General features: G+C 53.0%; 9 protein-coding genes across 18 annotated transcripts in view; 4 read left to right on the top strand and 5 right to left on the bottom strand.

The window, feature by feature from the left end:
* Positions 1-2,887, bottom strand: part of LOC114431540 (adenylate cyclase type 8-like) — a 5,923-nt gene extending 3,036 nt beyond the window's left edge. Inside the window, exons 1-12 of the mRNA XM_028399069.1 lie at positions 2,658-2,887; positions 2,386-2,583; positions 2,058-2,297; positions 1,751-1,979; positions 1,529-1,678; positions 1,330-1,457; positions 1,138-1,249; positions 933-1,060; positions 703-861; positions 390-624; positions 128-316; positions 1-62 (exon numbers count right to left, since the gene is read on the bottom strand). The exon at positions 1-62 is cut by the window's left edge and continues 39 nt beyond it. Of these exons, the coding sequence (XP_028254870.1) occupies positions 1-62; positions 128-316; positions 390-624; positions 703-861; positions 933-1,060; positions 1,138-1,249; positions 1,330-1,457; positions 1,529-1,678; positions 1,751-1,979; positions 2,058-2,297; positions 2,386-2,583; positions 2,658-2,887 (2,060 nt within the window). The remainder of the gene's footprint in view (positions 63-127; positions 317-389; positions 625-702; positions 862-932; positions 1,061-1,137; positions 1,250-1,329; positions 1,458-1,528; positions 1,679-1,750; positions 1,980-2,057; positions 2,298-2,385; positions 2,584-2,657) is intronic.
* Positions 2,888-3,803: 916 nt separating this feature from the next.
* Positions 3,804-7,221, bottom strand: dnajc27 (DnaJ (Hsp40) homolog, subfamily C, member 27). Its single transcript, XM_028399812.1, has 7 exons — positions 6,797-7,221; positions 6,261-6,343; positions 6,107-6,176; positions 5,871-6,035; positions 5,678-5,800; positions 5,436-5,596; positions 3,804-5,347 (listed from the first exon to the last, which is right to left on the bottom strand). The coding sequence occupies exons 1-7, from the start codon at positions 6,881-6,883 to the stop codon at positions 5,215-5,217; spliced, it is 822 nt and encodes a 273-aa protein (XP_028255613.1). The 5' UTR covers positions 6,884-7,221; the 3' UTR covers positions 3,804-5,214.
* Positions 7,222-7,362: 141 nt separating this feature from the next.
* On the bottom strand, positions 7,363-12,086 carry LOC114432068 (T-cell surface glycoprotein CD3 zeta chain-like). The gene is made up of 8 exons (XM_028399852.1): positions 11,535-12,086; positions 9,263-9,363; positions 9,117-9,170; positions 8,978-9,040; positions 8,872-8,904; positions 8,727-8,780; positions 7,868-7,897; positions 7,363-7,794 (listed from the first exon to the last, which is right to left on the bottom strand). Exons 1-8 carry the CDS (start codon positions 11,593-11,595, stop codon positions 7,729-7,731), a joined length of 462 nt encoding a protein of 153 aa, XP_028255653.1. The 5' UTR covers positions 11,596-12,086; the 3' UTR covers positions 7,363-7,728.
* A 161-nt stretch (positions 12,087-12,247) lies between these two features.
* On the bottom strand, positions 12,248-14,231 carry LOC114432057 (protein CREG1-like). Of its 2 annotated transcripts, none has more exons than XM_028399835.1 (5): positions 13,917-14,231; positions 13,548-13,667; positions 12,872-12,985; positions 12,707-12,795; positions 12,248-12,539 (listed from the first exon to the last, which is right to left on the bottom strand). In XM_028399835.1, the coding sequence occupies exons 1-4, from the start codon at positions 14,208-14,210 to the stop codon at positions 12,709-12,711; spliced, it is 615 nt and encodes a 204-aa protein (XP_028255636.1). In that variant the 5' UTR covers positions 14,211-14,231; the 3' UTR covers positions 12,248-12,539; positions 12,707-12,708. The 2 variants fall into 2 exon arrangements, with proteins under 2 accessions (XP_028255636.1, XP_028255637.1); XM_028399836.1 differs by having other exon boundaries at positions 12,675-12,795.
* A 43-nt stretch (positions 14,232-14,274) lies between these two features.
* On the bottom strand, positions 14,275-17,477 carry LOC114431995 (histone-lysine N-methyltransferase SETDB2-like). Of its 8 annotated transcripts, none has more exons than XR_003670213.1 (12): positions 17,336-17,477; positions 17,091-17,204; positions 16,899-17,000; positions 16,698-16,819; positions 16,359-16,628; positions 15,956-16,284; positions 15,404-15,881; positions 15,222-15,264; positions 15,022-15,158; positions 14,857-14,940; positions 14,563-14,752; positions 14,275-14,391 (listed from the first exon to the last, which is right to left on the bottom strand). XR_003670213.1 is itself a non-coding variant. In XM_028399733.1 (12 exons), the coding sequence occupies exons 1-11, from the start codon at positions 17,376-17,378 to the stop codon at positions 14,587-14,589; spliced, it is 1,893 nt and encodes a 630-aa protein (XP_028255534.1). In that variant the 5' UTR covers positions 17,379-17,477; the 3' UTR covers positions 14,275-14,391; positions 14,563-14,586. The 8 variants fall into 8 exon arrangements, 7 of the variants coding, with proteins under 7 accessions (XP_028255534.1, XP_028255537.1, XP_028255539.1 ...); XM_028399733.1 differs by having other exon boundaries at positions 14,857-14,945; XM_028399736.1 differs by lacking the exon at positions 14,275-14,391 and having other exon boundaries at positions 14,516-14,752; positions 14,857-14,945; positions 15,404-15,636; positions 15,712-15,881.
* A 572-nt stretch (positions 17,478-18,049) lies between these two features.
* Positions 18,050-20,620, top strand: LOC114432033 (uncharacterized). 2 transcript variants are annotated; one of them, XM_028399788.1, is made up of 9 exons: positions 18,050-18,190; positions 18,544-18,749; positions 18,848-18,967; positions 19,074-19,306; positions 19,392-19,529; positions 19,602-19,789; positions 19,926-20,005; positions 20,082-20,165; positions 20,273-20,620. In XM_028399788.1, exons 2-9 carry the CDS (start codon positions 18,563-18,565, stop codon positions 20,416-20,418), a joined length of 1,176 nt encoding a protein of 391 aa, XP_028255589.1. In that variant the 5' UTR covers positions 18,050-18,190; positions 18,544-18,562; the 3' UTR covers positions 20,419-20,620. The 2 variants fall into 2 exon arrangements, with proteins under 2 accessions (XP_028255589.1, XP_028255590.1); XM_028399789.1 differs by having other exon boundaries at positions 18,058-18,190; positions 18,550-18,749.
* A 72-nt stretch (positions 20,621-20,692) lies between these two features.
* LOC114432025 (coagulation factor VII-like) lies at positions 20,693-23,057 on the top strand. Its single transcript, XM_028399777.1, has 8 exons — positions 20,693-20,833; positions 21,008-21,177; positions 21,246-21,270; positions 21,345-21,458; positions 21,528-21,668; positions 21,844-21,932; positions 22,008-22,128; positions 22,196-23,057. The coding sequence occupies exons 1-8, from the start codon at positions 20,746-20,748 to the stop codon at positions 22,741-22,743; spliced, it is 1,296 nt and encodes a 431-aa protein (XP_028255578.1). The 5' UTR covers positions 20,693-20,745; the 3' UTR covers positions 22,744-23,057.
* Positions 23,058-23,226: 169 nt separating this feature from the next.
* Positions 23,227-25,569, top strand: LOC114432024 (coagulation factor VII-like). The gene is made up of 8 exons (XM_028399776.1): positions 23,227-23,436; positions 23,673-23,836; positions 23,912-23,936; positions 24,129-24,242; positions 24,306-24,452; positions 24,519-24,625; positions 24,711-24,831; positions 24,900-25,569. The coding sequence occupies exons 1-8, from the start codon at positions 23,376-23,378 to the stop codon at positions 25,475-25,477; spliced, it is 1,317 nt and encodes a 438-aa protein (XP_028255577.1). The 5' UTR covers positions 23,227-23,375; the 3' UTR covers positions 25,478-25,569.
* Positions 25,570-25,648: 79 nt separating this feature from the next.
* Positions 25,649-27,893, top strand: LOC114432019 (coagulation factor VII-like). The gene is made up of 8 exons (XM_028399771.1): positions 25,649-25,806; positions 25,883-26,046; positions 26,147-26,171; positions 26,305-26,418; positions 26,502-26,639; positions 26,706-26,821; positions 26,895-27,015; positions 27,081-27,893. Exons 1-8 carry the CDS (start codon positions 25,749-25,751, stop codon positions 27,701-27,703), a joined length of 1,359 nt encoding a protein of 452 aa, XP_028255572.1. The 5' UTR covers positions 25,649-25,748; the 3' UTR covers positions 27,704-27,893.
* Positions 27,894-27,945: the final 52 nt, after the last annotated feature.

The raw sequence follows: 27,945 nt of genomic DNA on the forward strand, positions 1-27,945 counted from the left end.
AGCAGCAGGATGAAGGAACACACCATATTGGACTTGAAGACTTCGTCTCTCATCTGCGAGAACTGACAGACAAAGACAGGATTAACCGAACACCTGAGGCCAAGTCCCGCCCCCCAGGAGTCCGTACCTTTCCCTCGATGTTGGGGTCCTTGAAAACCTGAGTGAAGGTGGTGATGTGCTCGTTCCTCATCCGCTCGCTGCTCCGAACCTCCATGGCCTGACGGATCCTCTTGTTCACTTCACGTGACCCTGACCGCTGGGCTGCAATCTGATTGGGCAGCTGAGTCAGGGAGCCATTGGTGAAGGTGGCGAGTATCTAAAGAGTGAAAGAAAAGGTCAGGGGTCACGGACATCCCTCCACAGGTCTCTGTACCGGGTGTTGTCCTCACAAAGTTCATCCCCAGGATGTCTCCGAAGGGTAGCTCCGCGCTCCACGTCGTCGTCTCCTCGTAACTCGGACGTCGCACCTTCGGGGGCTCCGCCTCCTCCTGCAGTGCCGAGCGGATCAGGAAGGTGTCGATGTTATGTTTCCGGAGAAACTCGTTGCGCTCCTTTCCACGGCCCGCCTCCGCCTCGTACATGCCGTCCAGACAGTCCAGAGTGGCCCGGGAGACGTGGATCCGCCTGAGGATTCAGAAGTGTTGGTCATGGTGTTAGTGTGTTGTTGTGTTACTGCTGACGTGAAGTACGCAGGAGCCTGACCCCGGCACGCCGGCGGCCTCCAGGCTGTTGGCGATGTCCACGTCCCAGCTCCAGATGTCAAACTGCCACTTCTGGAGGCCCAAGACACCACACAGCACCGAGCCCGAGTGGACGCCGATCCGCATGTCCACTTCCTGCTGCAGCTCGCGACGAATGTACCTGCAACACCGTGACGACAAGGACCCTCACAACCCGACCTGATGACTGTGAGTGTGTGTGTGTGTGTGTACCGTATGGTGTTGATCATGCTGAGGCCCATCTCCACACAGCAGCGGGCATGTCCTCGCTGAGGCTCCGGGACTCCAGACACACAGTAGTAACAGTCACCCAGGATCTTAATGCGCAAACACTGGTGCTCCTACACACACACACACACAGGCATCGGGTCAGGCTGGGGTTGGTGAGGGTCATCACAGTAATGTTTGTGGGTCTGACCTCAGCCAGCCTGTCGAAGCGTCCAAAGAGCTCGTTGAGCGTTTTAACCAGTTCCTGAGCTGAAAGGATCAAAGACAGAGACGTGAAGCCGATGATGTCAGCGAACAGGATGCTGCAGAGAGACCGAGCCGACCGTTAGACCTGATGGTTTCCATGGTTACAGAGTCGCAGTAACAGGCCGAAGTTGTTTACCTGACGTCTTTGTACTGGTGGATGTAGATCTTGTGGAACTGCTGAGCCAGATACTCGTCCAAGGTGGTCATGTCGGCGATCATCTCCAGAACCAGGAAGCGGGGCAGGATGGACATCACCAGGCGCTCCTGGCGACAGAAATGACTCCGTGTTCATCATCACGGAGGTCAGCGCTGGGCGGCAGTAACACCTCACCTACCTGTCTGTGGTTCTCTCTCTCAAGACGGACTCGTCCCTCGATGCAGCGCCGGGTCTCCAGGAAGGCTTGGCGCTGAGTGCGATCGGACAGGTAGTGAATGAAGAGCCCGGCTGTGTTCATGGCCAGGTACAGCAGGGCCTTGGACAGCACCTAGACAACAACCACACAGTGAGTCACCTCCACGGGACAGCGACAGAGAGGAAGGAGGAGCAGGGTCCTGACCTTTCTGATGTAGGTGTGGTCACTGTAGTGACAGCAGACGTCCAGCAGGAGGTGCAGAGTGGAGGTGGTTGCCCCAGCGACGATAGACCAGAGGAGGGGGAGGGGCAGCAGAGTGTAGGTAGAGAAGAGAGTGAAGAAGACGTACCAGGAGTGATCGCTCTCTGCCCAGTAGAACACGCCCGCCAGCACCTGGATGGTCTGAGACAGCCAGGTGACCGCCGCCAGGTGCCTGAGGAGGACGGACACGTGAGGCGGGAGCCCGCTGATTCTGGACTGACACCCAGCGGCGCCACCACCTCCAGCATACCTGAGCCACTGTGGCGATGACATCACCTCCTTTCTGCTCAGTGCCAACAGGCAGATTCCCGCCCACAGGGTGACTGACAGGCCGGCCAGCCAATCGCAGACAACGCCCCCCTGGCACAGCGGCCGTGTTAGCAGCGAGACCAGCAGGCGAGACAGGATGTCGATGACATTGGTGACGACCAGCGAGGTTCTTCTCTGAGTGGAGGAAAACTTCTGGTAAAGCTGCTCCAAGTCGGCGGACCTGACGGGTTCAGGGAGGATCAGACACTTCACGAGAGAAACAAACATCAAAGACTTATCTGGAAGGTTCAAGGAGCTCCGGCCTGTACTTGAACGTGTGATGCAGCGTGGGAATGAAGACGCCGTGCAGCGTCGATCCGGACGACACAAAACATTCAGCATCGCCCTGTGAGTCGTGCTTGGACTGCTGGACCTCGGTGATCTTCGGGGTCACCGGGTGGATACGAGCCGCAGATGAACGCCGCTTCTGCCAAAACGCTCCACGAGAGGCCTTGTTACGGATCTGCCTGTAGGAGCACGGAGAGCCGTCAGTCACTGAACTTTAACTCAAGACGGATCAAGACGTAAACGGCGTGACCACCTGTTGATGTCAGCGATGTAGGCGTCGGTGACGGTGATGCAGTGCCGCCCTCTGTCCAGGCCGCCGGCGAGCCTCAGCGAGTACAGGTGCTGCTGGTCGATGATGTTCCTGACGGCGTTCCGCCACAACAGCTGCTTCCTGTGCAGGCTGGGGGCGGGGCTTACACCTGTACTGACAGTGAGGTCACTGACCTGCCGCGCTGCTTCGCTGTCACTGTCCTGCACATCCATGGTCAACCAGGGCAGGGAGCCCCGCCTCCTCTGTGAACTGATTGGTGGAGGACAGTTAGTGTGAGACAGCAGAACAGGAAGTGACTCACTGACAAACAGCTGGCGTCTCTTACTGACTTTCTCTGGAGCGTTCAGGCTGTCAGGCCGGACGTTTCATCAGAGAGCAGCTGGTCTGAGCTCACGGCGGCGGGGTGGTCAGGTCTAATCCAGTCAGGCTGCAGCGTCCGGAGGGATGAGAAGAAGAAAACCATCGACAGCAGGAGGAGCTGATGACACGCTGCCGTCTGATTGGCTGTTTGTAGGTCAATAATGAGAGTCACTGCTCTAGTTTGGATGTTTGCATTGTGAAGCGTTTGAAAGTGTGAGTTATATAAATAAAGTTATTCATACTTTCTGTACTGTTCTAACGTCAGGTAGAAACCATCCAACCTAACACACTGTGTGTGTGTGTGTGTCCACCTGCTCCGCCTCTCTCCTCCCTGTCTCTGCCCTCCGTCAGTCTGCGGGTCTGCGTCCTGACTCAGGATCATCTGGCCGGGTGGGGTCAGGTGGTCGCCTCGGCTCCCTGCAGGTCGTCCTGTATTTAAAAGAAGAAGAAGAACAACAAGCGGCGCAGTCGGAGAAGGAGCTCTGATGTCTGACGGTTAATCTCAGCAGGAAGCTCTGACAGAGACTCGTTAACAGACAGATTAACCTGTGAGTGTGTGCAGGTGCATGATGGGATTGGCAGCCCTCCAACCAGGTCAGGTTTTCATGAAGCTGGAACATCAAGCAGAGAAGAAGAAGCTCTTTCAAACAAGGACAGCAGGAAGTCAGGTGACCCTCCGGTTCCAGAGGCGGGGGGGGGACCCTCCTGACAGGACTGGTCACATGGTGCAGCAGGGGGTTGTGGGTAGAATAACCACAGGAACCAACATGAGTTTTGCCTTTTATTGAACCTCCACTGACACACTGTGAGGTCATGTGACCGTGTCCTCACTAACATGCATGAAATCTCTCGCTCTCATCTCTTCTGCTTTCTGAGCGTGACAGGAAACGCATCATCAGGAGTCACGAGTGCTTCGGCCTTCGAGTGGTAAATGACTTCGTCACGCAAAACATAAAACCGTGTGTGTGTGTGTGTGGACTTGATTGATTATCCAATCAGAGCGACTGTAAACCTGCACTGTGACCATACACTGTAAAAAACACTTCCTGAAATACACTGAATGAAACTGGTGTTATTCAGTGTGTTTCATGTTCATCCATGTTGTCTTTAACTGTAAGGAGCAGCCGACACACACACACACACACACGTGTTCATTAACGTGTCCCTGATCCTCCTCATATTTATTATGAGCACATGTTTTATTTCCAGTGTGACGGTAAAAACCACAGGAAGGTGACAGGGCTGTGTGTTTATTGGTTCCTGTGGACACACACGTGTAAAAATATAAAACTATGAGGACATGCGTCTGTAAGCATCACATGGTTCGTTCAGCTGGACGTGTAAACCTTCATCTGGAGACAGAAACCCAGCAACGGTCCTGACAGGAGGACAGAAGAGCGGACGTGCACACAGAGCATCATGCACAGGAGCGTCAGGGAGCAGGTCGGCAGGATGGAGCAGAAACAGAAAGAAGAACAGCACACAGGACATCTGAGGGACGCAAAAGGACAGACGAGTCCAGCCTGTTGGACAGAAGACGGCCTCAGTCAGAGGGAACCAAGCAGGAAGCTGAGGGAACCCGTTACATAAGGAACCAGGAACAAATGACACAGGAAAGGCCACAAGGATAAAATAACAGTGCAGTGTTAGAGTAACACATCCCTAGAGGGAACAAGGAGACAAGGGGGCAAGGAGACAAGGGGGCAAGGCAACAAGGAGACAAGGGAATAAGGAGACAAGGGAAGACAATGAAAACAAACCTCAGGAACAGATCAGAAACTGAAGCTGGGTGAGGGAACCAACACTGCAGAACTCTGAAAGAAGCTAACGATGCTAACGCTTCTAGTAAAACAGCAGCTGATTGGTCCCGACCGAGTCAAACAGGAAGTCAGGCTGATTGGCAGGTTCGGCCTCATCGCGTATCAACGTTCAACATGCATATTGATGACATCACATCTTGATTATACACTGACCTTTGACCCAACACTGCTTCTCTCTCTCTCTCTCTCTCTCAGCAGATAAGTTTAACTGTGTAAACTGAGCGTCAGGTTGGTAAACAGCACGGAGGCGAGCAACATGGCACAGATGACATACAAATAAATAAATAAACACTGTCTGTACGCCTGCGTGTCATTGGTCAGTCCAGTCCTGGCAGCAGGTCCAGGCGTGTGTGTGTGTGTTATTTAATGTTCTTCAGCAGTGAGGTGCGGGCGTTCACCACAGCCTTGAAGGCGTCCTCGCTGCCGGGGGCGACGCATTTGTCCGGGTGCAGAAGGACGGCCAGCTTCCTGTACGCCTTGTTTACTTCCTCCCTGAAGCAGGAAACACACTCAGGTGAGAGACTGTTCTGTCATGTGGCATATTTAGCGTGATGCGTTCAGGCACCGCTGACATACTCACCGCGTGGCCCCAGGCTTGACGCCCAACATGTCCCATGAGTCCTTGCTGTTGCGGATGCGTCGGATGGTGTCGGCCTGCTCTTTGGTGAAGCCCACGCTGACCTCTGACACCGGGCGCTTGCCGCCATTCTCACACATATCGGTGATGGAGGAGAAGAACGCCTGCGGGCACAGGAAGGACAGGACCTTCACAGGAGCCCGCCTCCTCACAGAACACCCACTGAGCATGTGCAGGACAGGTACCTGAAACATCTCGCTGATGCCCTCTCCGCTCTGTGCCGACGTCTCAAAGTAATGGAAGCCTCTGGACTCCGCCCACAGACGCCCCTCGCCCTCGTCCACCACGCGGCGCTTTGTTAGGTCCACCTGCTCAGAACCACACGTGAGTTAAAAAAGACACACGGCACCTGATTGGTGGAGCTGCAACTGCTCTGACCTTATTGGCACAGACGACGAACACGATGCTGTCCATGTTGGCCTGGGAGCCCATTTCCTGCTTCATCTCGCCGAGCCAGCTGTCGAGTGCGTCGAAGCTCTCCCTGAGGCCGACGTCGTACACCAGCAGCACGCCCTGGCTGTCCTTGTAGAACTCATTCCGCACCTGAAAGCAGCACAGACAGGCTGCAGCGGCGCCGCCCACTGGCTTCATCACACATTACAGCACACACTCACCTCGTAGAAGAAGGGGTGGCCGGCCATGTCGAAGATGTTCACCTTTATCTCTCTGTCGCGGACCTGCACCCTGATGAACCACACACACACACACACAGTCACTGTGAGGCACACACACCTCACACACCCACGCAGCAGCGTGCAGAGAACTCACTTAGTGACGCCGTAGTCGATGCCGATGGTTGCCAGATACTTTGGAACAAACCTCTTCTCGCAGTAGCGTTTGATGATGCAGCTCTGAGGGAGAGAGCACAGCATCAGCACCAGACTCCTGGAATATGACGTCATTTCCACACACTTCCCCCACAGCTGTTGCTCTCCCTGATGAGACGTTCATTTATTTAATTCAAATAAAACACAAGCCGTGTTTTACAGAAAGCCGCCATCTTTGAAGATGTATCCACGGATGTTGGATTATCAGTAGAGTTAGAAAACAATAAAAGTACAGATTTTAAATGGAGCCTGGTCTCAGGTCTAACAGCGTAAATCAGAGCGGGATCATCAAGCAGCTGAAATAACCCGCGTTAAAGGGTTTGGTGTAAAAGGTTGGACCCTTCTTTCTGGGTGTTTGACCGTCACATATCGCTGAATGTGGGCCGGCGGTGCAGCTCATTACAGCGGGCAGCGTCTCCTCCTCAGCCCGCCAGACTCCAGCGGTCTTTGGTCTGAAAGAAGCTCCGGGCCGCTCACCTTTCCGACCTCGGCGTTGCCCAGGCTGATGACTTTGACCCGCAGAGACTTCTTGTTGTCCCGTCTCTTCGGCGCGTTCGTCTCCATCTGGACTCGCGTGAAGTGCGGTGCAGGTGTGCGGGGCCGCGGACGGAGCGCAGGTACTGACAGCTGCTGCTGCTGCTGCTGTTGTTGTTGTTGGTAGCAGCGAGGCTAACGCGGCTAACTAGCCGTTAGCACAGGGGCTACTGATTAGCTCGGCGCTAAAGCAGGCTGTTATGTAGTTAATTAATCATAGCGCATTTCTTTACTTTAGCATGATGCTAACACTTCGGGTTTGCTGCCACAGTGACACACAGCAGACACCGGACAAGCCCGCTGTCTTCATAGCCTGGATGCTAACCGGCTGCTTGAGCTTAGCTGCTAAAAGCACTTCCGCTGATTCTTTTCAAAATAAGACGACGTTACCGTAATAATATTCCAAAATAAATCTGAACCCTTTAAACACCTAAAAATACATGAAACGATGAGTTAATTATAGACAAAGAGAAAATACTTTAAAGGAAGAAAAACACCGAGCAAATAAAACACCTCTAACTGAATTTATTAATGAAAAAGGACTGTTACAGTGACGTCACAGTGACGCACACAAATTCTCAGGAAAACATCAGATATCGCTGAAAATACTTTCAAAATAAAATCATCAGGAAAACAATAGAAGAAAAGCAGCGAGCTCATCAAAATAAAACACAGCAGGACAAAGGAAGCTGCAGTACGGAGGCCTAGAAGGTTCAACACCAGAGCGGGTATTCATAAATGCATTAAGTCTGTGGTCATATTAAAGCATATTTTTGGATTAAAAAGTAAAGAGCTGTCAAACCATCAGCAGCCTGTCACACTACTGACCAATCAGCTGTGAGCAGGCGGAGCCTGTTAGCCCCCGTTAGCAGCTGTTAGCGAGGCGGAAGTGGCTGCATCTGGAGGGAGTCGTAGGTGTCCCTGGTGGCGGCGCTCAGACCCTGAAGAGACAAACGGTACGTGAGACTCTGTCCTGATGGAGGTCACATGACCGAACTAAGGAGTGCAGCTCACCTGGTACACCTGATCGTTCTTCCTCTGACGCTGCGCAAACCAGCACAGCAGAGGTTAGGTAAACAACAACAGAAGAGGTCAGGTAAACAGCAACAGCAGAGGTTAAGTAAACAACAACAACAAACAACCACAGCAGAGGTCAGGTAAACAACAACAACAGAAGAGGTCAGGTAAACAACAACAACAGAAGAGGTCAGGTGAACAGCGACAGCAGAGGTTAGGTAAACAACAACAAACAACCACAGCAGAGGTTAGGTAAACAACAACAGCAACAGATGTCATGTAAACAACAACAAACAATAACAGCAGGTTAGGTAAACAACAACAACAGCAGAGGTCATGTAAACAACATCAAACAACAACAGCAGAGGTTATGTAAACAACAACAAACAACAACAGCAGAGGTTATGTAAACAAGAACAACAGCAGCAGAGGTTAGGTAAACAACAACAACAACAGCAGAGGTTAGGTAAACAACAACAACAACAGCAGAGGTCAGGTAAGCAACAACAACAACAGCAGAGGTCAGGTAAGCAACATCAACAGCAGAGGTTAGGTAAACAACAACAACAGCAGAGGTTAGGTAAACAACAACAACAGCAGAGGTTAGGTAAGCAACAACAACAACAGCAGAGGTTAGGTAAGCAACAACAACAGCAGAGGTTAGGTAAACAACAACAACAGCAGAGGTTAGGTAAACAACAACAACAGCAGAGGTCAGGTAAGCAACAACAACAACAGCAGAGGTTAGGTAAACAACAACAGCAGAGGTTAGGTAAACAACAACAACAACAGCAGAGGTCAGGTAAGCAACAACAACAACAGCAGAGGTTAGGTAAACAACAACAGACGGCCTCACCTCTCTCCTGGCAGGAAGCTCTTTGTATTCTCCGTCTGTGCGTTTGCTCAGGTCCTGATGTAAAGACACACACTGTTCAGACACACAGCTGCAGCCAACACAACGCTCTGTGTGCATGTTGACTAAGGTGCGTGTGGTGTGTTACCGTGTACGTGTCGTCATTCGGCACCCTGCGGTTCTATAGAACAGAACAGACGGGTCAGCAGCAGGTCAGCTGTGAAGGTGCTGCAGTGACATCACAACACACTCACCCTTCCTCTCTCTGGGTCTCTCACCAGCGGGGCGTAGTCGGCACCACCCGGGTTCCTCAGGTCCTAAACACACAGGTGACACAGGTCAGAGTTCAGTGAGCCTTCATCAGTGAGTCTTCATCAGTGAACAGACACTCACGGTGTACAGGCTCTCCTCTCCTCCTCCTCCTCCTTTCACTTTGCTCCTGAAGAACTACAGACAGGAAACAGAAATCAGGACTCTGACAGACAGCCGCTCATTCTGACGGATCAATCATCCAGCTGATCGCTGATCAATCAGCTCACCTTCTCCTTGATGAACATGCCGGTGATGATGAGGCCGTACAGGCCGAGGAAGCCGTCCAGGATGTAACACAGCCGGGGGTCATAGGGCAGCACCAGGGCCTCTGTGTGAAACATCACACACAGGATTTCACGACTTGTGTTTGTTGTGTGTGTGTCAGTGTGAGTCTTTCAACGAAGCGTCGACACACTTTCTGTGTGAGGAAAGTTGGCGGTTTCTCAGCTGCAGCCTCGCTGTGGCTCACACACTGCCAGGTGTGTGTGTGTGTGTCAGTGAAACTCCTCGTCTCACAAAGAAAACACTCACAGTACTGTCCTCTTCTAAACGCTCATACAGACATGAAGTTTGTGGACAGCGCTCTGAGCCTTATCTCCACAGGAAGTCCTTATCAACGGCCTCTTCAGGATTCCTCCTCTGATAACTAAGTGAATCCATCACTTTGTCCTCAGACAGCGTGGCGTCACCTCACGGCCTCCCGGCGCTGTCATAACGGTGACAGTGATGTAGAACCTGCTCCAGATTTAAAGGTTACATCAGAATCAGCTCGGGTGCCAGATAAAAATAGTTGGGCTGAATATAAAGACAGCAGGAAGTGTGTGTGGTTTCAGTGGGTGCTGAATCGGATGAGAACATGTCAGCTTCACACACACACACACAGTGCTCTGCACAAACATGGCCGCCTCCCTGGCTGACACTACAGAAACACCATGTGAGGCCAAGTTCCCTCCATCTCTAGAAACAAACATGGCCGCCTCGCTGGCTGTCGCTACAGATACACAATGTTTCAGGCTCTTATTGGCACCTGATGGCATCTGGGCTGCACCCACAGCAGCGCCACCTGCTGTCTGTCTCCATGGAAACAGGACTCACTGAGTGACGTGAGCGTGAGGCCAGGACGCCGCAGTTCCCCGCCATCTCTAGAAACAAACATGGCCGCCAACAATCAGCTCAGTGTGAAGACGCTGCGAAGCGCCACGGTTGGTGCAGAGCTGTGACATCACACCTTGGATATATTTCAAACATAAAACTGCTCAGGTGTGTTCCCAGAAGTTTAACCCTTTACCCTCTAACCTTTCTGTCGTCATGGAAACCACACAGCCCTCATACATTGATCTAAAGATCAAACTCAGAGGACATCAAGTTCTGTCCTGCTCCTAAATCTGTAACATCAGTGTGTGTTGCGTTGTTGTGTTGTTGTTGTTGTGTTTGAGTGAGGGGGTTAAATCACAGCTTCTCATGGGCGTCGCAGCCGTGAGCGGTAGAGAAGACTCTCAGGAGGCAACACACATCACTCACGTCAGCTTGAGTGACAGGCCTTACAGCCAATCACAGCGAACCGGCAAGTCAGCAGGTTAAGATCGAAGCATAAATCATTCACCAACATCTAGGAGGACTGGAGGCAGCTGAGGATCTGGTGTAGAGGACGCTGTCTGGGAAGGAGCGGGTCTGAAGGTGAGGCAGGAAATGTAAGAACACTGCATCACAGTGAGTTAGTGAAGCCACCTGCTGCCACCATGGAAGATCTGCACTGACAGTGACAGAAAGCAGAACCCTTCATGTCCTGGTAAAGTCTGTACGTTCAGCTGCAGTCTTGATCAGATACCCGCACCCGAAACCTCATCCCCCACACTTAGGAAGGCTTGCTGCAGCCCTGCAGCTTCTGTTCCTTCACTCAAACACACACGTGTGTGTTTTCTTGTAATAAATGTGGTGACAGATGGAAACTGCTGCTCTCTGACTGTAAGTCCTTACTCACTGTGTTCCGCTCGTCCCTCCTCGGCTCTGTAGCTCTGTGAACGCCTCAGGTCTTTGTAACATGTTGTGTTTGTGGTCCTGAGCTGTGTGGGGACAAACTGTCCTGAGCTGCTCTGTCAGCCGGACTTTATGGGTCTGAGGAGCAGCATTTTTAACCTTGTTGTGTTTTTAAAGCTTCTGATTGGCTCAGAGCTCAGACACTCCGTGCTCTAACAGCATGGAGGGAATAAAGTTTAAGGCTAGCATTAGCACACACTTCGTTGCCTTGTTCTTGTGCGTGTTGTTGAATCTGATCAGAGGTGGAGACGTCGGCGCCTTTTTTAGTCTTGACGCTATCCAACGTGTCGGCTAGCTGAACTGAAGGTTCTGCAGACGTCTGCGTTTTAACCTTTTGATGAGTTTCCACGGCTACATTTGAAGACTTTTCTGGGGTCAAAGGTTAAACTCACACTGCTCCAATAAATCTGCATTATTGAACCTCTGCGTCAGGGGTTAAACAGAGAAGAAGGGCGCTCATACCTGCCGGGGGAACCATCACGGCGAGGAGCAGCAGGCCGGGCGTCCACGTCTGCAGCTCCATCCTGAAGCGTCTCTTCAAACTGCTGTCAGTGGCAGCGGAAACTCGACCGAAGTCTGCCTCACTCGAAATGGAACAGGAAGTGGTGAGGAGCTGCAGCGGCAGGTGACACGCAGCGACACACTTCTCAGAACCATCTCCCACACACACAGAAACACACACACACAAAGACACACACACAGAAACATGTTCGTTGGCATCTGCCTGGTGACATTTATTCACTTTATCTTTGAGCTGAAGTCATACATGAAAGCATCTTTATTTCCATGTTTGCATAGCTGAGACATACTTTAGCTAATATGCTGTACGCTAATACAGAAATGCTAAAAAATGTTAGCCTCTCGGCATCACTGTCCTTACAGCCTGAGGAACAGAATGAAAGAAATGCTGTAGCTTAGCATTTGTTAAGCTGCAGCCCTGACAGCATGAAGTGATCATCCTCCATCTTTGTTTTGTTTGCGGTGCTCTCTGATCTCATCCAGATGAATGTTAGCCTGTTAGCATGTTAGCATCAGGCGTCTGTACACAGAGCCGGGAGCTTTTGTTGTTTTTAACACAAATCTTTATTCATAAAAAAATATTTCAGGCACAAAAAATAAACATCTGAGTATAAAAGACTTTGAAGGCACACAGTCCTAAGCCCCGCCCCCACGCCCCAACCAAGCCCCGCCCCTCATGCAGGCTGTCCAAACATGTGACTAAAAACATGAGATTTGTGTTCAAACTATAAGTTTTCATTCATAAAGTGCAGTTTTTGGTACAAAGCACAAACATCAGCCCAACAGCTCCCCTCAGTGGTCAGAGCCCAATACTGCAGCTGGCAACAAAAACTCACATGTTTTCATACTTTGAGTTCGTTCTATAGTCCTCATAAAACTCTTTAAATCAAACACAACAAACCAAACAGGAAGCTCTTGAAGAGGACGCCCTCAGACGACTTGGTCCTTCTAAAAAAGAGTTGAAGTAAAAAAATACATTCATAAGAATCAATTTAACAACTGTAACTGAAGAGGACAGACTGGATGTGTCCTCCATACAGGAAGCATTCTCAGCCAATCAGACAACGGTAACAGTGACCACACCTCAAAGGTTGGAGGCTACAGAGCGCGCTCACCATCAGTGGTGCTTCCTGTATGGCGTCGCCTGGAAATACTCGTCCGGAGCGACGGTCTTCACCCCGCCAAAATAATCCAGCACCCACACCTGAAACACACACAGGCAGCAGGGTGATGTCCTGCCCTCTGATTGGCTGAAAGCAGCAGAGAGGTGGAGTCTGTACCTGTGTGATGTTGAACTTGGAGAAGAACCAGTTGTGGTCCGTCGGCCAGTCGATCATCTCCGGGTGCCGGCTGAACAGAGCTTTCTTTGCAAAGTCCGCCTCCGACCCGTTCACCTGGACGACCAGAGAGTCAGTGAATACAGAGGCTGTGTGTGTGTGTGTGTCTGTGAGTGTGTCTGAGTGTGTGTGAGTGTCTGTGTGTGTGTGTGTGTGTCTGTGTGTGTGTGTGTGTGTGAGTGTCTCTGTGTGTGTGAGTGTCTGTGTGTGTGTGTGTGTGTCTGTGTGTGTGTGTGTGTGAGTGTCTCTGTGTGTGTGAGTGTCTCTGTGTGTGTGAGTGTCTCTGTGTGTGTGAGTGTCTCTGTGTGTGTGTGTGTCTCTGTGTGTGTGTATGTGTCTCTGTGTCTCTCTCTGAGTGAGTATGTGTCTGTTTGTGTGTGTCTCTGTGTCTCTGTGTGTGTATGTGTCTCTGTGTGAGTCTGACTGTGTCTGTGTGTCTCTGTGTGTGTCCTGCGTGTGTGTGTCTCTGTGTGTGTGTGTATGTGTCTCTGTGTGAGTCTGACTGTGTATGTGTCTCTGTGCGTGTCCTGCGTGTGTGTATGTGTCTGTGTGAGTCTGTGTGTGTCCTGCGTGTGTGTATGTGTCTGTGTGAGTCTGTGTGTGTCCTGCGTGTGTGTACCTGCAGCACAGATCCAGACAGGATGATGTGGGCACAGAGAGGACTCTGAGGGTCAAAGACCTGCTGCCTGCAGTAATCCGTCTGAGCCAGAGACATGGACAGGGACGCCTGCGGGTTCACCTGCAGGGAGGAGACACACCCGTCACGTGACATGCCTGTCATGTGACACACCCGTCATGTGACGCGGGCAGCCCAGACGGTCTGACCACAGGACCCTCACTGCCTCTTATCTCTGTAGACCCTCTGCCGTTTGGGCTAACGTCACATGTCAGAGGTCATGTGACGTTAGCCCAAACTGCTGAGTCACTCACAGTAAAAACTGCTGCGTCACACTGAGCGCCCGGAGCTTCGGACGCTGCAGCGGCTCACCTGCAGGTCCTGCACGGAGATCTCCATGTGGGTCAGATACATGTAGGGGACCCCGGAGCTGGAGCCCGGCGGCCCGTCGCTCACCGAGAACACGTTGGAGAAGGGCTGACCCACCACCGGGCTGTGGCTGGAGATGGTGGCCATGGAGGCCCAGTCACACCGGTGGGCGATGAAGCGAGCGACCCGAGCCACCTGTTCGTGAGGAGGGATCCGGAACCGGGAGGCGCAGCACGGGGAGAGGAGAGCCAAGAGGCCGAGGAGGAGCGCACAGGCGGGCCGCAGAGGAGCGCTCATGGTCGGTGTCAGGGTTTGGAGGACAGTCGGTGCGACGGCCCAAAGGGGGACAGATAAACAACACGGGGCTTCCGGTCGGGATTTTCAAAATAAAAGCCGTGAAGGCAGCGACAGAAGAAGGGTAAACCCTCATTTCAAAATAAAAGCCGAAATTCGTCTCAGTCACCCACGGCAGCAAGACCTGAACAGAAAAGTCATTAAAACAAATAAAAGTCCTCTAACTCTACAGGCACAATATTTCAAAATAAAAGCCATCTCATTCTCCCTGCACCCACATGCACAACCCTTCAGAATAAAAGTCGTGGTTTTATAGAAAAACATTTTATTAAAACAATCAGACGGTGTGTGAGACCTGCAGCCGGTCACTGCACGCCGGTCACTGCACGCCGGCCTCACACGAGCCGCACAGCTTCTCCTCCACAGTGAACCGCCCCTGACAAGAACCGCTACGGCACAGGCAGGGCACTTCCTGTTCCTGCTGCGATGGGGGGTGTGCGTCTGCAGAGTAGTTCCAGGTGAGCTCGGTGCCGGCCTTCAGCGCCCTGGTACAGATATTTATTTATATTTAATACAGTCCATATTTTATTTCTACGCCATCTTTCACTTCTTGGTCTCAGGCATCAACCACTGAACTGTGACTCCTCACCTGCTGGTGAAGAAGGCGATGACGGGGAAGCCGGGGTCGTGGGAGTCCGTGAAAACGTTCTGGATGAAGAGGTTGGGCTGGCAGCTGTGCTGTGGGCGGAGTCACAGGCGGAGCACCGTCACTGAGCGTCACACGTTTAACAAAGTGTTAATAAGTTTGACGTACGTTCAGGAAGCGGCTCACGTTTCCCTCCTTGCTGGCGTCCAGAAAACAAACGTCCTCAACCTTCGCCGCCGCTCTCCTCACACTCAGCTTGGTGCCGGACGCCGCCTTGCCGTTCTCACCTTCAAAATCTGAGACAACTGTTTTTATTTACTTTATAATCTGAGTGGAACCTTTAATCTGTGAGATTATTTCTGCAGTACCTGCTGCAGGAGGCGTCGACCGAGGAGCTCCGACTAACACCGTCTGAACCGAGGACACAAAGAGGGTTTTATTATTCAGACCTTCTGAAATATTAAAATATTAAGATCAAGGCGCACACAGAGCAACATCACACTCTCACTTCCTGTCCCTAACTGCAGCTCACACATCTGATGTCTCAAACCTTGTCTCGGTCCTGAGGCGTGGCGGCAGCATCAGACGGTCTCTGAATCACCGGGACATGCAGGGGGGGCGAGGTGGGCGGAGGCGTCTCCAGCAGGTCGCTCCGTCCCTCCAGCACCGGTGGGGCCAGCCACTCGGTGACAACCTCCACCTCATCGTCGGACGGAAGGTCGATGCGCGTCAGCTTCGGGGGCGGCGGCTCAGCATGAGTCAGGACTCTCTGAAGCACCACACCTACACAACAATCATGTGACCACATCAGGCTCCTCCCCCTGTGCAGAGGCGTTAGACACAGACACCAAGTCTCACCTGCGTAAATGCACACAAACGTGCCCACATCCAGGTCGTCACGGCACCGCACGCCCCAGCCACGGTCCTCGGTCTGGAACACCTGGAGGCGGACTCTGATGCCCCTTTGGACGAGGCGGTTCTGACAGCGTGCCCGGTCACAGCCGCACCACGGACCACATTCAAACAGCCTGCCAACGAGCAGAGGTCAGACACAGAGGCAACCAACTTCCTGTTTCCTTTTCAGACCAAAACTCCTGCTCACCCGGACGGGACCGGCTCCAGCAGCCTGTGGTGGCTGTAGTGGTGCCCTCCAGTGGTCATGGCGACACAGGCACAGCGCTCTGCACTGCTGCACCCATCAGTGCAGTCACAGCAGGTCTTAAAGAGACCTGGGTCCCGGCTCAGGAAACAGCCATGTGGCCAGCGGTCTTTCCTGTAACGGAAGTCTGGGGGCCGGGCGCCACCCTCCCCGACGCACAGCTCCACTGGGGTGGGCTCTAAACCCCGGCTCAGGTCCTGCTCTGGGCGCCGAGGGCCCGCTGTGTGAGGGGGGTCCAGCCGCACAGATGGGTTGAAGGTGAAGAAGTCCACCTGCAGGAGGAGGCACTCCCTTCAGCGGTCAGCTTTTATTTTGAAGGTCCAGTCATCAGCACTCATCAGCTCACCTGCAGGACGTCATAGCTCTCCGTCGCCAACAGGAAACGCATCACATCCTCGTAGTCTCGGAGGCTCAGTCCACACGGCGCTTTGTAAACCACATCCCAGCCGCCCTCATCTTCCTCCACCTCCTCGTGGTCCAGGCCCACTCTGGGCGGTGACATCATCGGCAGGCCGCTTAGCCTCTTAAAGCGACAGAGCAGCGGCACCCTGAGCGGGTTCTGACCCCAGAACAGAGGTGTCGACTGGGGCATGCTGGGTAAACCAGGCAGGCACACCTGTGGGAACACCAATGAGGTCAGGTCTGAAATAATGACATCATCACAGGAAGGAGTGGTGGTCTTTACCTTGCTGCAGGTGTGGAGCTCGTACTGCAGCTGGACCGGCGTCAGAGGAGGCAGGAGCTCCTCTCTGCCAGCAGGAGACGCCGCAGAGCTGCAGGGCGGGGAGGGGGCAGGCAGCAGCTCATCTAGGGACAAACACACAAAAACATCACTTACACAGACTCACACACACAAACACACACATCAGGCTGAGCCTCAGCTTACCTGAGCCAATCACCACCTGCACCACAGAGGAGTCCTGGTCCTGAGGAGAGGCCGAGCCAGTGCAGCCTAAGGATTCCAGCAGCCTGAAGGCCTGAACATACTCTGACACACACACACACACACACACACACACACACACACACAGGTCAGATCAGGGCTGTCACAGAGAGCAGCATGCAGGCGGATCAGAACCTCTGTCCGTGGCCGTGTTTCTCTTCAGGACTCCTTTTAGGTGATCCAGATACAAGAAGACCCCACTGAAGACCTGCTCCACGTCCTCCTCGGACCAGAACGCCTTGGCCCGCTCTGAAACACACACACACACCCTCATCAGAGTAGGTCCAGGTAGGTACAGGGGACCACCGTACTGAGACCTGCTGAACAAGGACCACACACACAGAGGAATTAGCACCGGTTAGCTGCATGCTAATACCCACCTGCTTCTCGTGAATCCACCGAGTCTCCCATTTCATTCATCATAGATGCTTCCGCCTGCAGCTAGCAGTCAGCTAGCTCTGCTCTGCTAACAGCAGGCTAAACAACAAAGAGCCAGGTGTACCAGGTTACTTAGTGAACTAGCCCTGCAGCAGCTAGCTGTTAGCTCGTTGTAGTCGGAGCTAACATCATTCTCAGCACAGATCAAAGCTAGCTGCTTCAGGCTAACGGCGCAGCTAACAGCAGTAAATCACAACAAACACAACCCAAACATTTAGCTTCACTCCGCATCCGCGCTGCTGTTTGAACTGATTTACAGCTTCGCCTTTATTGGACCCGAACGGCCGCCGTACGTCAGGGGCTTTTATGGCCATATTCATGTCTGCCAGGCATATTATTTAACATATTCAGGAAAGGTAACTGAAACTGACTGTGTTGAGTTTCTTGTCAAATAAACACATTACATTAAACGTAAATGGATCGATCACATCGAAGGACTTGCGCGGGCATCTTAAATGTGTTGCGGGCATCTTCCTGACAGTCTAAACCCAGGGTCTAAAATCGACCCGTTACAAAACACACCGGCGGTTCGCGTTTTGAATTGACCTCCCTCGCCCACCGTACTGTCAAACCCGCTGATGTCAACATAAACAAACCCGCACAAGTCCCGCAACCGTTTTCATGACGGCACAACAACACGTCTTCAGAGGCCGCGTGTCAGCTGAGACGGGCTGACGCCGGTTCTAACGGGAGGTGATGACGTTAGCTTCTCCATGCTAACGTTAGCCACTTCCTGGACTGTTTTGTAACGGCGTAACTTACGCAAGCTGAAGCGGCGTCAGTGCGAGCGCTGCGAGGTGAGAACTCTTAACTGCAACATATCAAACTAATCAATAATCAATAGATTCCGTGCCTATAAGAAGAGTCCAGATGTTTGAATTACACCTTTGATCACAGTGTAGTTCTTGATCAGTTTATTGACTCATAGGCTGATCAAAGGTTTATATTGACTGCATTATATGGATCAATCCATAAAACATGAGACAGATTCAGCTGATTCAGCTCACTCAAAGATAAATAACAATAAAAGAATGGATCCAGAGAGGAAGAGGCGGAGCTGGAGGAAGATGAAGATGATGAGGGGGACAAGGAGGGACAGGATCAGGGCTGAGCTGTCCCTCTGACGTGCTGTCACTCCATTTGTCTGAAGTTTCAGGTGACCCGTTGAGATGTGTGCGACGCGGCGGTCAGTGAGCGAGGCACTGTGGGCGATGTGTGCGGCGGACTCCATGTCCATGCCGGTCCACTGGTACTACGACGTCAACGACATCAGGAGGGACTTTGGGGGCTGGATATCAGGGTTCACGTCACCAGCAGACAGGCACCCCTCCAGCATCCTCACCCTCTCCAATACCGGTACGCAGGGGGCGGGACTTATGACAGCAGCAAGCCAAGGTGTTCAGGTGTTAGGTCGGCCATGTTTGTAGTTAAAATCATGTTTGTTCGGGTCACAGCTGGCAGCGGTCGGACCGCCTGGGCTGCAACAAACCGTCCTGACGTGGTCGGTAACGTCATCCTCCATGATAAGCTGGAGCTGTGGAAGTCCTCCAGTGGATCGCTGCACTATCACCAAGGTGACATCATTGTTAGCTTAGCATGCAGGCTGCTGTTAGCTTAGCATAAGTGCAGCAAGTAGCTGTTAATTAAAAGGTGAGTTGATGTGTCTCTCTGGTCCTCCAGGTCTTCGGGCTGGAGACAACACACTCAACATCCTGTGTTCCCTCCGAGCGGCACGGCAGCTCGTCACCGGCCGGTTCACTGATGTCTCTCAGCCAGACGCTCAAGCCGCCGTCCTGTCCGACTACGTCCAGTTCCTGACCATGCCCGGCTCGCACAGCGACACCTACGCTGAATCCTTCCACCGCTCCTTCTTTGCTGACTGGCAGGAGAGCAGACCAACGCTGCCTCATGAGGTAAGTGAGCGTGTGCAGAGTGGCAAACAGTCAGCACGCGCCCCGAGTCAGCACGCGCCCCGAGTCACCGCGTCCGTCCTTCCAGGCCCTGATGTTTGCAGAGAGACGCTCCAGGCAGAAGCTAAGCTCCTCACATCCTGACAGTCAGCTAGACGCCATCGGCTGCCTTCCCATGATCCTCCCCTTCGTCCTGCTGTCTGCGTCAGCCAATGAGAAGCGAGCAGTGAGTGCAACGCACACAGATGAATTTTCCAAAAGTCCCACAGTCTGACCTTTACCCTCCACCTGTCCTCAGGTCTCTGCTGCTGTTGAGTTCGTGAAGCTCACCCATCCTCACCCCAAAGTGCCCGAGTACGTGTCCATCTACAGCCGGGCGCTGCACGCGGTGCTGGGCGGGGCCAGTGTCCGCCCGCAGGCTGAGCGCGCTCTGAAGATGCTGGACGCCTGGGATGCCTGTCAGAGCTTCATCCACAGAGCCGAGAGGTCACAATGAACATTTATCTGTCAGTGAAACATGCGTTTCACAGTAAAAGCCTTTGAACAGCTGCTGCTCTTATTTTGACAAATGAAAGAAACACTTCCTGCAGGAGTTTCAAAATAAAGGTTTGCCTGTGTCCAGGTTTGCTGTGTCTTCAGAGGAGCGGCTGAGGGTGCATCAGAGCGCCGTGAACCACCTCGGCCTGGCCTGCTACACAAGAGGTGGGCCTGTGACTGACATGTGACCGCCGCCGTCACACGGCTTCAGTCTGATGTTCCTGTGAACGTGTCATTACAGGAGCGCTGTCCAGCATGTTCTACCTCGCTCACCAGTTCCACGACGACCCGCGTGGAGGAATCCTGGCAAACACCAACTGTGGAGGTCTGACTGATCTCTCACCAACAGTTTCTGTTTCCTTCTTCAGTATCATTTGTTTTTGTGGGTTTGTGAATTAGCGTGCTGTAACGTAGCTCTGATGACATCATCAGGTGAGAACTGTAACCGCGGGGCGGCGCTCGGGGCCCTGCTGGGAGCCGGCGCTGCGCACAGAGGGGCCGGCGTCCCGCAGGAGTGGAAGGATGAGCTGAGAGACGCCCAGGAGTTCATCCCTGACATCATGAAGGAGATGGTGTGAGAGCCGCATCACCCCCTGGGGGAGAGGAGAGGAACTGCAACAACAAAAGAGGCTTAAAGATTCCACTTCCTGTTTATATTTATCATATTTTATTTTCTCACTCTTTGATTTGTGTACTAACATTAAAGACTGAAGTGATAAGCAGTAAATAATTATTTATTATTTTACTTGGTACTTTAAAATAAACATGTCTGAACAGTGACTGGAGTTTTACAGTGTAAGTGTGTCGTCATGACAACAAACACGTGAATGGACTTGGAGTGAGGTTGTGTTTGTGCTTCAGGGGAATTTGTGCGTTTCACTTTCTGACCTTTGATCAGAACAAACATGGCGTCCGACAGCAGAGAATCAGAGCGTCTCTTCTCCTGTCTGCTCTTCGTCGCTTCTATCCCAGCATGCTTTGGGATCCATGGAGGTATGAAGTCCTGAAGTCCTCTGATAGTTTTAGAGATTGATGATGACGTTCTTCATGAAGCGCTGCAGCTCTGAGTCTTCACACAGCTTCTGTCCTCGGGCCTCTAGAGGCCACCCAAGGTAAAGCAGGCCCTTTCCTCCTGAATGTTCATTGGGTTTGTGGTGCTTCCACCAGAATCTGGAGTGTTTGTGGAGCGGCCGCAGGCCAGCGTCTTCCTGCACCGCAGTCGGCGGGCGAACTTCCTGCTGGAGGAGCTCAGGCAGGGAAACCTGGAGCGGGAGTGTCTTGAAGAGAAGTGCTCGTACGAGGAGGCCAAGGAGATCTTCGCCCTGCCGCAGCAGCTGGTCAGTGGAGCAGCCACGTGGTTTCTGATGCTAACTGCTCTGTGGCTAACATGTGTTTCTCTGCGCAGGAGACCTTCTGGAGGACGTACACAGGTGCACAGGCCGCTTCACACTAAACGCCACTCAGCATCTCGAACCCTCGCTAACGTCCTGTTTCCTGTTCGCAGGGGTGGATGGCTGCCTGTCATCTCCCTGCAGGAACGGAGCCACCTGCACGCGCCACCTCGACACCTACATCTGCAAATGTCCAGCTGGTTTCCATGGATACAACTGTGAAAAAGGTAGTAACTATGGCGACAGCTGGACATGTGGCGCTGACTGAGGAGGTTGCACCGTTTGTGTCGTTTCAGTGCGTCTGACCTCCAACGGGTGTCGCCACAGAAACGGAGGATGTGAGCATTTCTGCAGAGAGCTTCCAGGTCGCTCTCAGGTCTGCTTCTGCGCTCCAGGATACAGTCTGGACCGGGACAACAGGACCTGCCTGCCCAGAGGTGTGCACTGCTTCACAGTACCCACAGAAACCGCCGGTGTTTGTAGAGCTGTGCCTTCCTGTGGTGCATGGAGATCCTCAGCTCAGGGGGGGCTGCCTTAGCAACCACTTAAAAAATGTTAACGCCATGAGTCGCCCTGGATCAGTCATGTGACTCTGACATGTTTCTGTTGCAGACGCCGTAGTCTGTGGTCGGCCGATCTTTCATTTCGCTCCCCGGGTCGTTAATGGGCAGATCTGCCCCAAAGGACACTGTCCATGGCAGGTGGGTCTCCTCAGACATCAGATTGATCAGTAATTAATCAATAATGAGTAATAATTGTATTGTGTTTTGGTCCAGGCTTTGCTGACTGAACATAACGAGTTCAAATGCGGCGCCATCGTGCTGTCGGATCAGTGGGTTTTAACCGCAGCTCACTGCGTTTGGTTGAAGCCCACCGCCGTCTTCCACGTCACCGTGGGTAAGAGGACCACACCTTCAACGTGCCGGCGCTGTCCGGGCTCCTCATTCTGCTCCTCTCTGTGCAGGTGAACATGACCTGAGGGACAATGAGAAGACCGAGCAGCAGCGTCGCATCATCGATGTCGTCATCCATCATGGCTACAACCAATCCAGCTCCGACAGCGACCTGGCTCTGCTGAAGCTTTACCACCCGGTGAAGCTGGGCCGCCACGTCGTGCCTATTTGTCTTCCTGCACGGAACAGCACCTTCACCCGGACGCTAGCCACCATCCGCCACTCCACTGTGTCCGGCTGGGGCCGCCTGGCACAGTTCGGCCCCCCTTCCAGGTTCCTGCAGCGCCTGGTGCTGCCGAGAGTTCCGCTGCAGGAGTGCCGGCTGCATACCAGCCTCAACATCACCAAGAACATGATGTGTGCCGGGCTGAAGTCAGGCGGCCATGATGCCTGTGAAGGTGACAGCGGTGGACCACTTGTGACGCGTTACAAGAAAACGTGGTTCCTGACAGGAGTTGTGAGCTGGGGGAAGGGCTGCGCCAATGAAAACATGTACGGCGTCTACGCCAAAGTCAGCAACTTCCTGGACTGGATTGAAGACGTCATGGCCATGGGCTGAGCCTGGTTCAGGGCACCAGGCCTCTGGGTTAATGAAGATGAAATGAAGACAGCCAAATGTAGAGAATCCGTCTCCTCTCCGGTCAGAGCATCCGGTGGAAAGCTGAAGCCCCGCCCCTTCCTGAATCTACCCCTGGGGATCAATAAAGTATCTATCAATCACGTGGACCACATGGACCTTATTGAGAATCTGAAACTTCATGATCATTTTCATCCCTCAGTTAATGATGTCACATGGGGTCCACAGGAAGGGGCGGGGCTACGTGTGAACAAATTCTGATGTTTGACAATAAATGTTGATGCATTGATAAATTACTATGCCTGAGTTCAGAGTCTTTGTTTGAGTTTCACCACTTCAGACGCTGGAAACTCCCACATGACACAGGGCCCTGAAGGCAACACAAACAAAATGTTACGCCACCGTGGATAAAAATGACCAATCAATAAAAATAGATCATAAACCTTTGAAAAGATGGCTGCCACATGTCAGCTCTCTGTGGTTTGATGATCAATGAGGGGCGCTGCTCAGTTTGTTTGTGGGTCATGTGACCAGCTGCAGCTCAGAAAGGGGGCAGACTTTGCACTTTCAGGTCCACAAAGAACCAGCTCAGCACTGCTCTGATTAAATCCACCATGTGGCTGAGACTCTTCATCAGCTTTGTCTTCAGCCTGCACAGCTGCCGGCCAGCCTCAGGTGAGGAGAGCAGCCCGCCGAGGCGAGCCGCAGCTCATTAAAGGTCCAGCAGAAGGTTCTGAGAGTTTTGTTTTTGCTAAAGAGCAGCTACATAGCAGGCATGGCTAACAAGAGCGTACACTGTTCAGTTTAGCATTTAGCAGCTATTAGAGCTCCGACCGGCTGAGGCTGAGGACATGGACCTATGTCCACTAACAAATCAAACATGCATATTTTCCTGCATTTGTGTCCCCTAGTCTTCTTGGATCCAGATCAGGCTCATGGCGTCCTGGTCCGGACTCGGAGGTACAACTCGGGCTGGTTCGAGGAGCTGCAGATGGGCGACCTGAAGAGGGAGTGCCTGGAGGAGAAATGCTCGTACGAGGAGGCGAGGGAGGTGTTTGAGCACACCGAGCTGACGGTCCGCCATGTTTAACAGAATCCAGATGATGTTTCTAAGCAGCTGACTGATGTTTCTGTCTGTCTGTGTCCTCAGAATGAGTTCTGGCAGATGTACAACAGTGAGTATGATCCATGAACTCCTCATAAGTGTCTCTAGCTTTGAGGGCTGATGAGCGCTGGCTGACCACACCATTACCACGGACCCCCGGAGGCAGGACAGACGCTCAGTCAGTGGGGCTGATCCCCCTGTGATGTCATAAGTGGCTGCACATGTTTGGTGTCTCACAGTCATGCCTGTCTTCATCTCGTAGTCCCAGAAAGCTGCAAGTCCAACCCCTGTCAGAACGGCGGCAGCTGCTCGGCTCAGGCCTCGTCCTACACCTGTCTCTGCCTCCCACAGTTCAGCGGACTCAACTGCGAGCTTGGTGAGCACAAACCTTGCAGTGTCTCTGTAAGCTAGCAGCATGCCTGAGACCACGTTCTTTCAGAGTTCCGTGTGGAGTCTGACACCTGTCTGCTGGAGAACGGAGGCTGCGAACATTTCTGTGAGGAGGGCGAGGAAGGACGAAGGCTCAACTGCTCATGTGCTGAGGGGTACTTCCTGGATGTGGATGGGCGGAGCTGCATTGTTAAAGGTTCGTTAAACTGCAGAGAAACCTCTGAGCATCGATTGATCCTGATCCCGATCCCTGTTGTTCCAGAGTCTTTGGCATGTGGCATGGTTCCCATCCTGCAGGGTCACAAAATCGATGAGCGGCTCCGGATCGTCGGAGGATCCGTGTGTCCGAAAGGTGAATGCCCCTGGCAGGTAGGCTGGAGGTACAGGCGCAGAGCACCTGTAGGAGGCTCCACCTATCAGAACAGTCAGAGCTGCCTCTGTGTGCTGTCTGAAGGTTCTGCTGGTCAACAAGGGCAAAGGGTTCTGCGGAGGAGTCATCTATAAGCCCACGTGGATCCTCACAGCGTCTCACTGCCTGGAGAACATGAACAGTCAGTTCCTCAAAGTGGTTGCAGGTAAGACGTCCTCTGAACAGTCACAGCTCTGCTGTTTGGCTCTGTTGACCCTGCTTTTTGTCTGTCAGGCGAACACAACACCGAGGTGAGCGAGGGCACGGAGCAGCTCATCCAGGTCGTTGAGATCATAATGCACGAGGGCTATGTCCCGAGCACTGCTGACAACGACATCGCTCTCCTCCGCCTGGCATCTCCAATCGTCTACACGCCGTATGCCGTTCCGGCCTGCCTGCCGACACGGCCGCTGGCCGACCGTGAGCTCTGGGCCGTCAGGTTGCACACAGTGAGCGGCTGGGGGAGGAGGAGCGAGAACGGGCCCACCTCGCATCTCCTTCGACGCCTGAAGGTGCCACGGATCCGGACGCAGGACTGCACAGAGCAAAGCGGCGTGACCATCACCAAGAACATGTTCTGTGCCGGATACATTGAGGGCCGGGAGGACTCGTGCAAAGGCGACAGCGGCGGGCCACTGGTGACAGAGTACAAGAAGACGGTGTTCCTGCTGGGCATCGTCAGCTGGGGGAAGGGCTGCGCCCGGCCGGGCAACTACGGCATCTACACCCGTCTGTCCAACTACCTGGAGTGGATCCACAACCGAACAGCGGCGCCACATCAGCTGGTTAACAGCACCACGGTGCACATGTGACAACATGAAGGGAACAAGCTGCTTAGCTTAGCATGTTTGACTACTGTGGATCAAATGTAATCTGAGTACTTTATAAAATACATAAAACATCAGTCACACAGCTTCCTTTCTCATATTCAAACAGTGTGTGTGTGTTACATAACTACGAATGAGCCTCAGGCTGTCAGTGTCCCTGAGGTCAAAGGCTCAGGGGGCGGTGACTCTGAAAGCCCCACCCCCTCCTGAGAACCAGGTCTGATGCAGTGCTGCTGGAGCCACTCTGCATACCAACATGCTGCTAAGGAGCTGCTGCAGCGTCTGGTTTTTCTTCGGCGTCGCTGCTGCCGCAGGTTGGACGAACTGAAACGTCTGATTGGTGATTTCACTTCCTGATTCCTGACACATGTGTTTTGGTCGTTTCCTCAGTGTTTGTGGAGAAGCATCAAGCTGACTCTGTGCTGCGAAGATGGCGGCGAGCCAACAGCGGCTTCCTGGAGGAGATCAAACCAGGAAACCTGGAGAGGGAGTGCATCGAGGAGATCTGCGATTATGAGGAGGCGCGTGAGGTGTTTGAAGACAACGAGAAGACAGTGAGGACAGACAGCGCTAGCGTTAGCTCACTCTGGTTAAACAGAGCATTGTTAGCATTGTTAGCTCTATGACAGTAAACATGTGTTCTTGCTTCCTCAGAGGCAGTTTTGGCTCACTTATGACCGTGAGTACCCCCGTCCCCCCAGCAGCACTGTGTCTTGGTTGAATTGTTGTATTGATCTGATCAGAGTCTTTGCTGCAGCCTCTGTGAGTGTTGTGGACTTTGTCTTCATCTAGCTTCTCTTTAATGCTTTGAGGTCGCGACCCCTGCCTGGTCAACCCGTGCCATAACAATGGGACGTGCATTTACATGGGCTCCAGCTATGAGTGTCAGTGTCCAGAGGGGTTTGAGGGGCGATACTGTCAGACAGGTGCTCACGCCATCATTCCCTCTGTAGTCTGTAGTTTGTAGTTTGTAGTTCATTCCTTCACAGCTGGACGTTTCTCCTCTTAGTGTTCGAGGACTCGCTGAAGTGTCTCTACCTGAACGGACACTGCCAGCACTTCTGTGACGCTGCAGGGGACAGACGGAGGTGCTTCTGTGCTGACGGGTACCGGCTGGGAGAAGATGGGCGGCGGTGTGTAGCTCAAGGTATCAATACCTGATCGATCGATCTGACGGAAACATGGAGGTTCTGACGCTGTATGTGCGTTGCAGTGAAGTTTCCATGTGGCCAGGTGCCTCCTTCACAAGCAGGACTTAACCAGACTGCTGTGCTTCAACCGCGTGCGGTCGGCTCTCACCACTGTCCAAAAGGAGACTGTCCCTGGCAGGTAAACACTGATGCACAGCTAGCGCCCCCTGGAGGTGGTGGTTTTATGGCCTTTGTGTTTGTGTTCTGCTCAGGTTTTGGTCCAGTTAAACGGAAATAGTCACTGTGGAGGCGTTCTGATCCATCCACACTGGGTCATCACCGCTGCCCACTGTATCCATGGCAACGCCGCTCAAAACCTCACTGTGGTGGCAGGTAAGCTAACCAGTCTCTCTGGTCTTAGTGGACGGTTTGGTTGAAGGTTTCTTTTCTGGTACCAGGGGAGCACGACTTGGACATGGAGGAAGGGACAGAACAGAGGGTATCTGTTACCATGGCAACTGCCCATGAGGGATACGTCCCGGCGACTGGAGACAGCGACATCGCCTTGCTGCGGCTGAGTCCGGCCATCACCCTGACCCGCCACGCTGTGCCCATCTGCCTGCCCACAAAGGACTTTGCAGAGCGGGAGCTCCTGCCAGTTCGCTACCACACCGTGACAGGGTGGGGCAAAAGGACCACTGGGGGCAACCATGACAAGCCAGGAGCCCCACCCAGGGGTCCGGTGTCCCCCGTCCTCCGTAAGATGTCGGTCCCCATCATCCAGAGCTCCCAGTGCTCCCAGAGAGCTCAGGTCAACCTTACCAGCAACATGCTCTGTGCCGGATACCTGGAGGGTCGCCAGGACAGCTGCCGTGGTGACGACGGCAGCCCCCTGGTCACAGTGTATGGCTCCACCCACTTCCTGACTGGTGTAGTCGGCTGGGGGCGTGGCTGTACACACCCAGGTTATTATGGGGTGTACACCAATATGGTCAACTTTGTGGAGTGGGTCGAGGCCACCATGAAGACCCCGCCCACTACCGCCCTCCCCTCTGATCTTCTGGAACAGAAACTAGTCTGAAGGACGGGGCGTGTTGTTATTGTTGTGACGTGTGAAGCAAATGTTCCTGAGCTTACTGTCCCCACAGTAAGGGGGGGGGGGGGGTATAAAGTCATTCTTAATCTTAATCTGACGAGAGGCGCTGTCAGCTCCTCCTACTGGTCGCTCCTGGTACAGCAAAAAATAAAAATAAAACCTTGTTGTAATGTGACCTCTGACTGTTTTTTATTCAGCGTAACTGTGACACACACACACACAGACAC

This window comes from Parambassis ranga, chromosome 2, assembly GCF_900634625.1.
Source record: "Parambassis ranga chromosome 2, fParRan2.1, whole genome shotgun sequence".
Classification (NCBI taxonomy): Eukaryota; Metazoa; Chordata; class Actinopteri; family Ambassidae; genus Parambassis; species Parambassis ranga.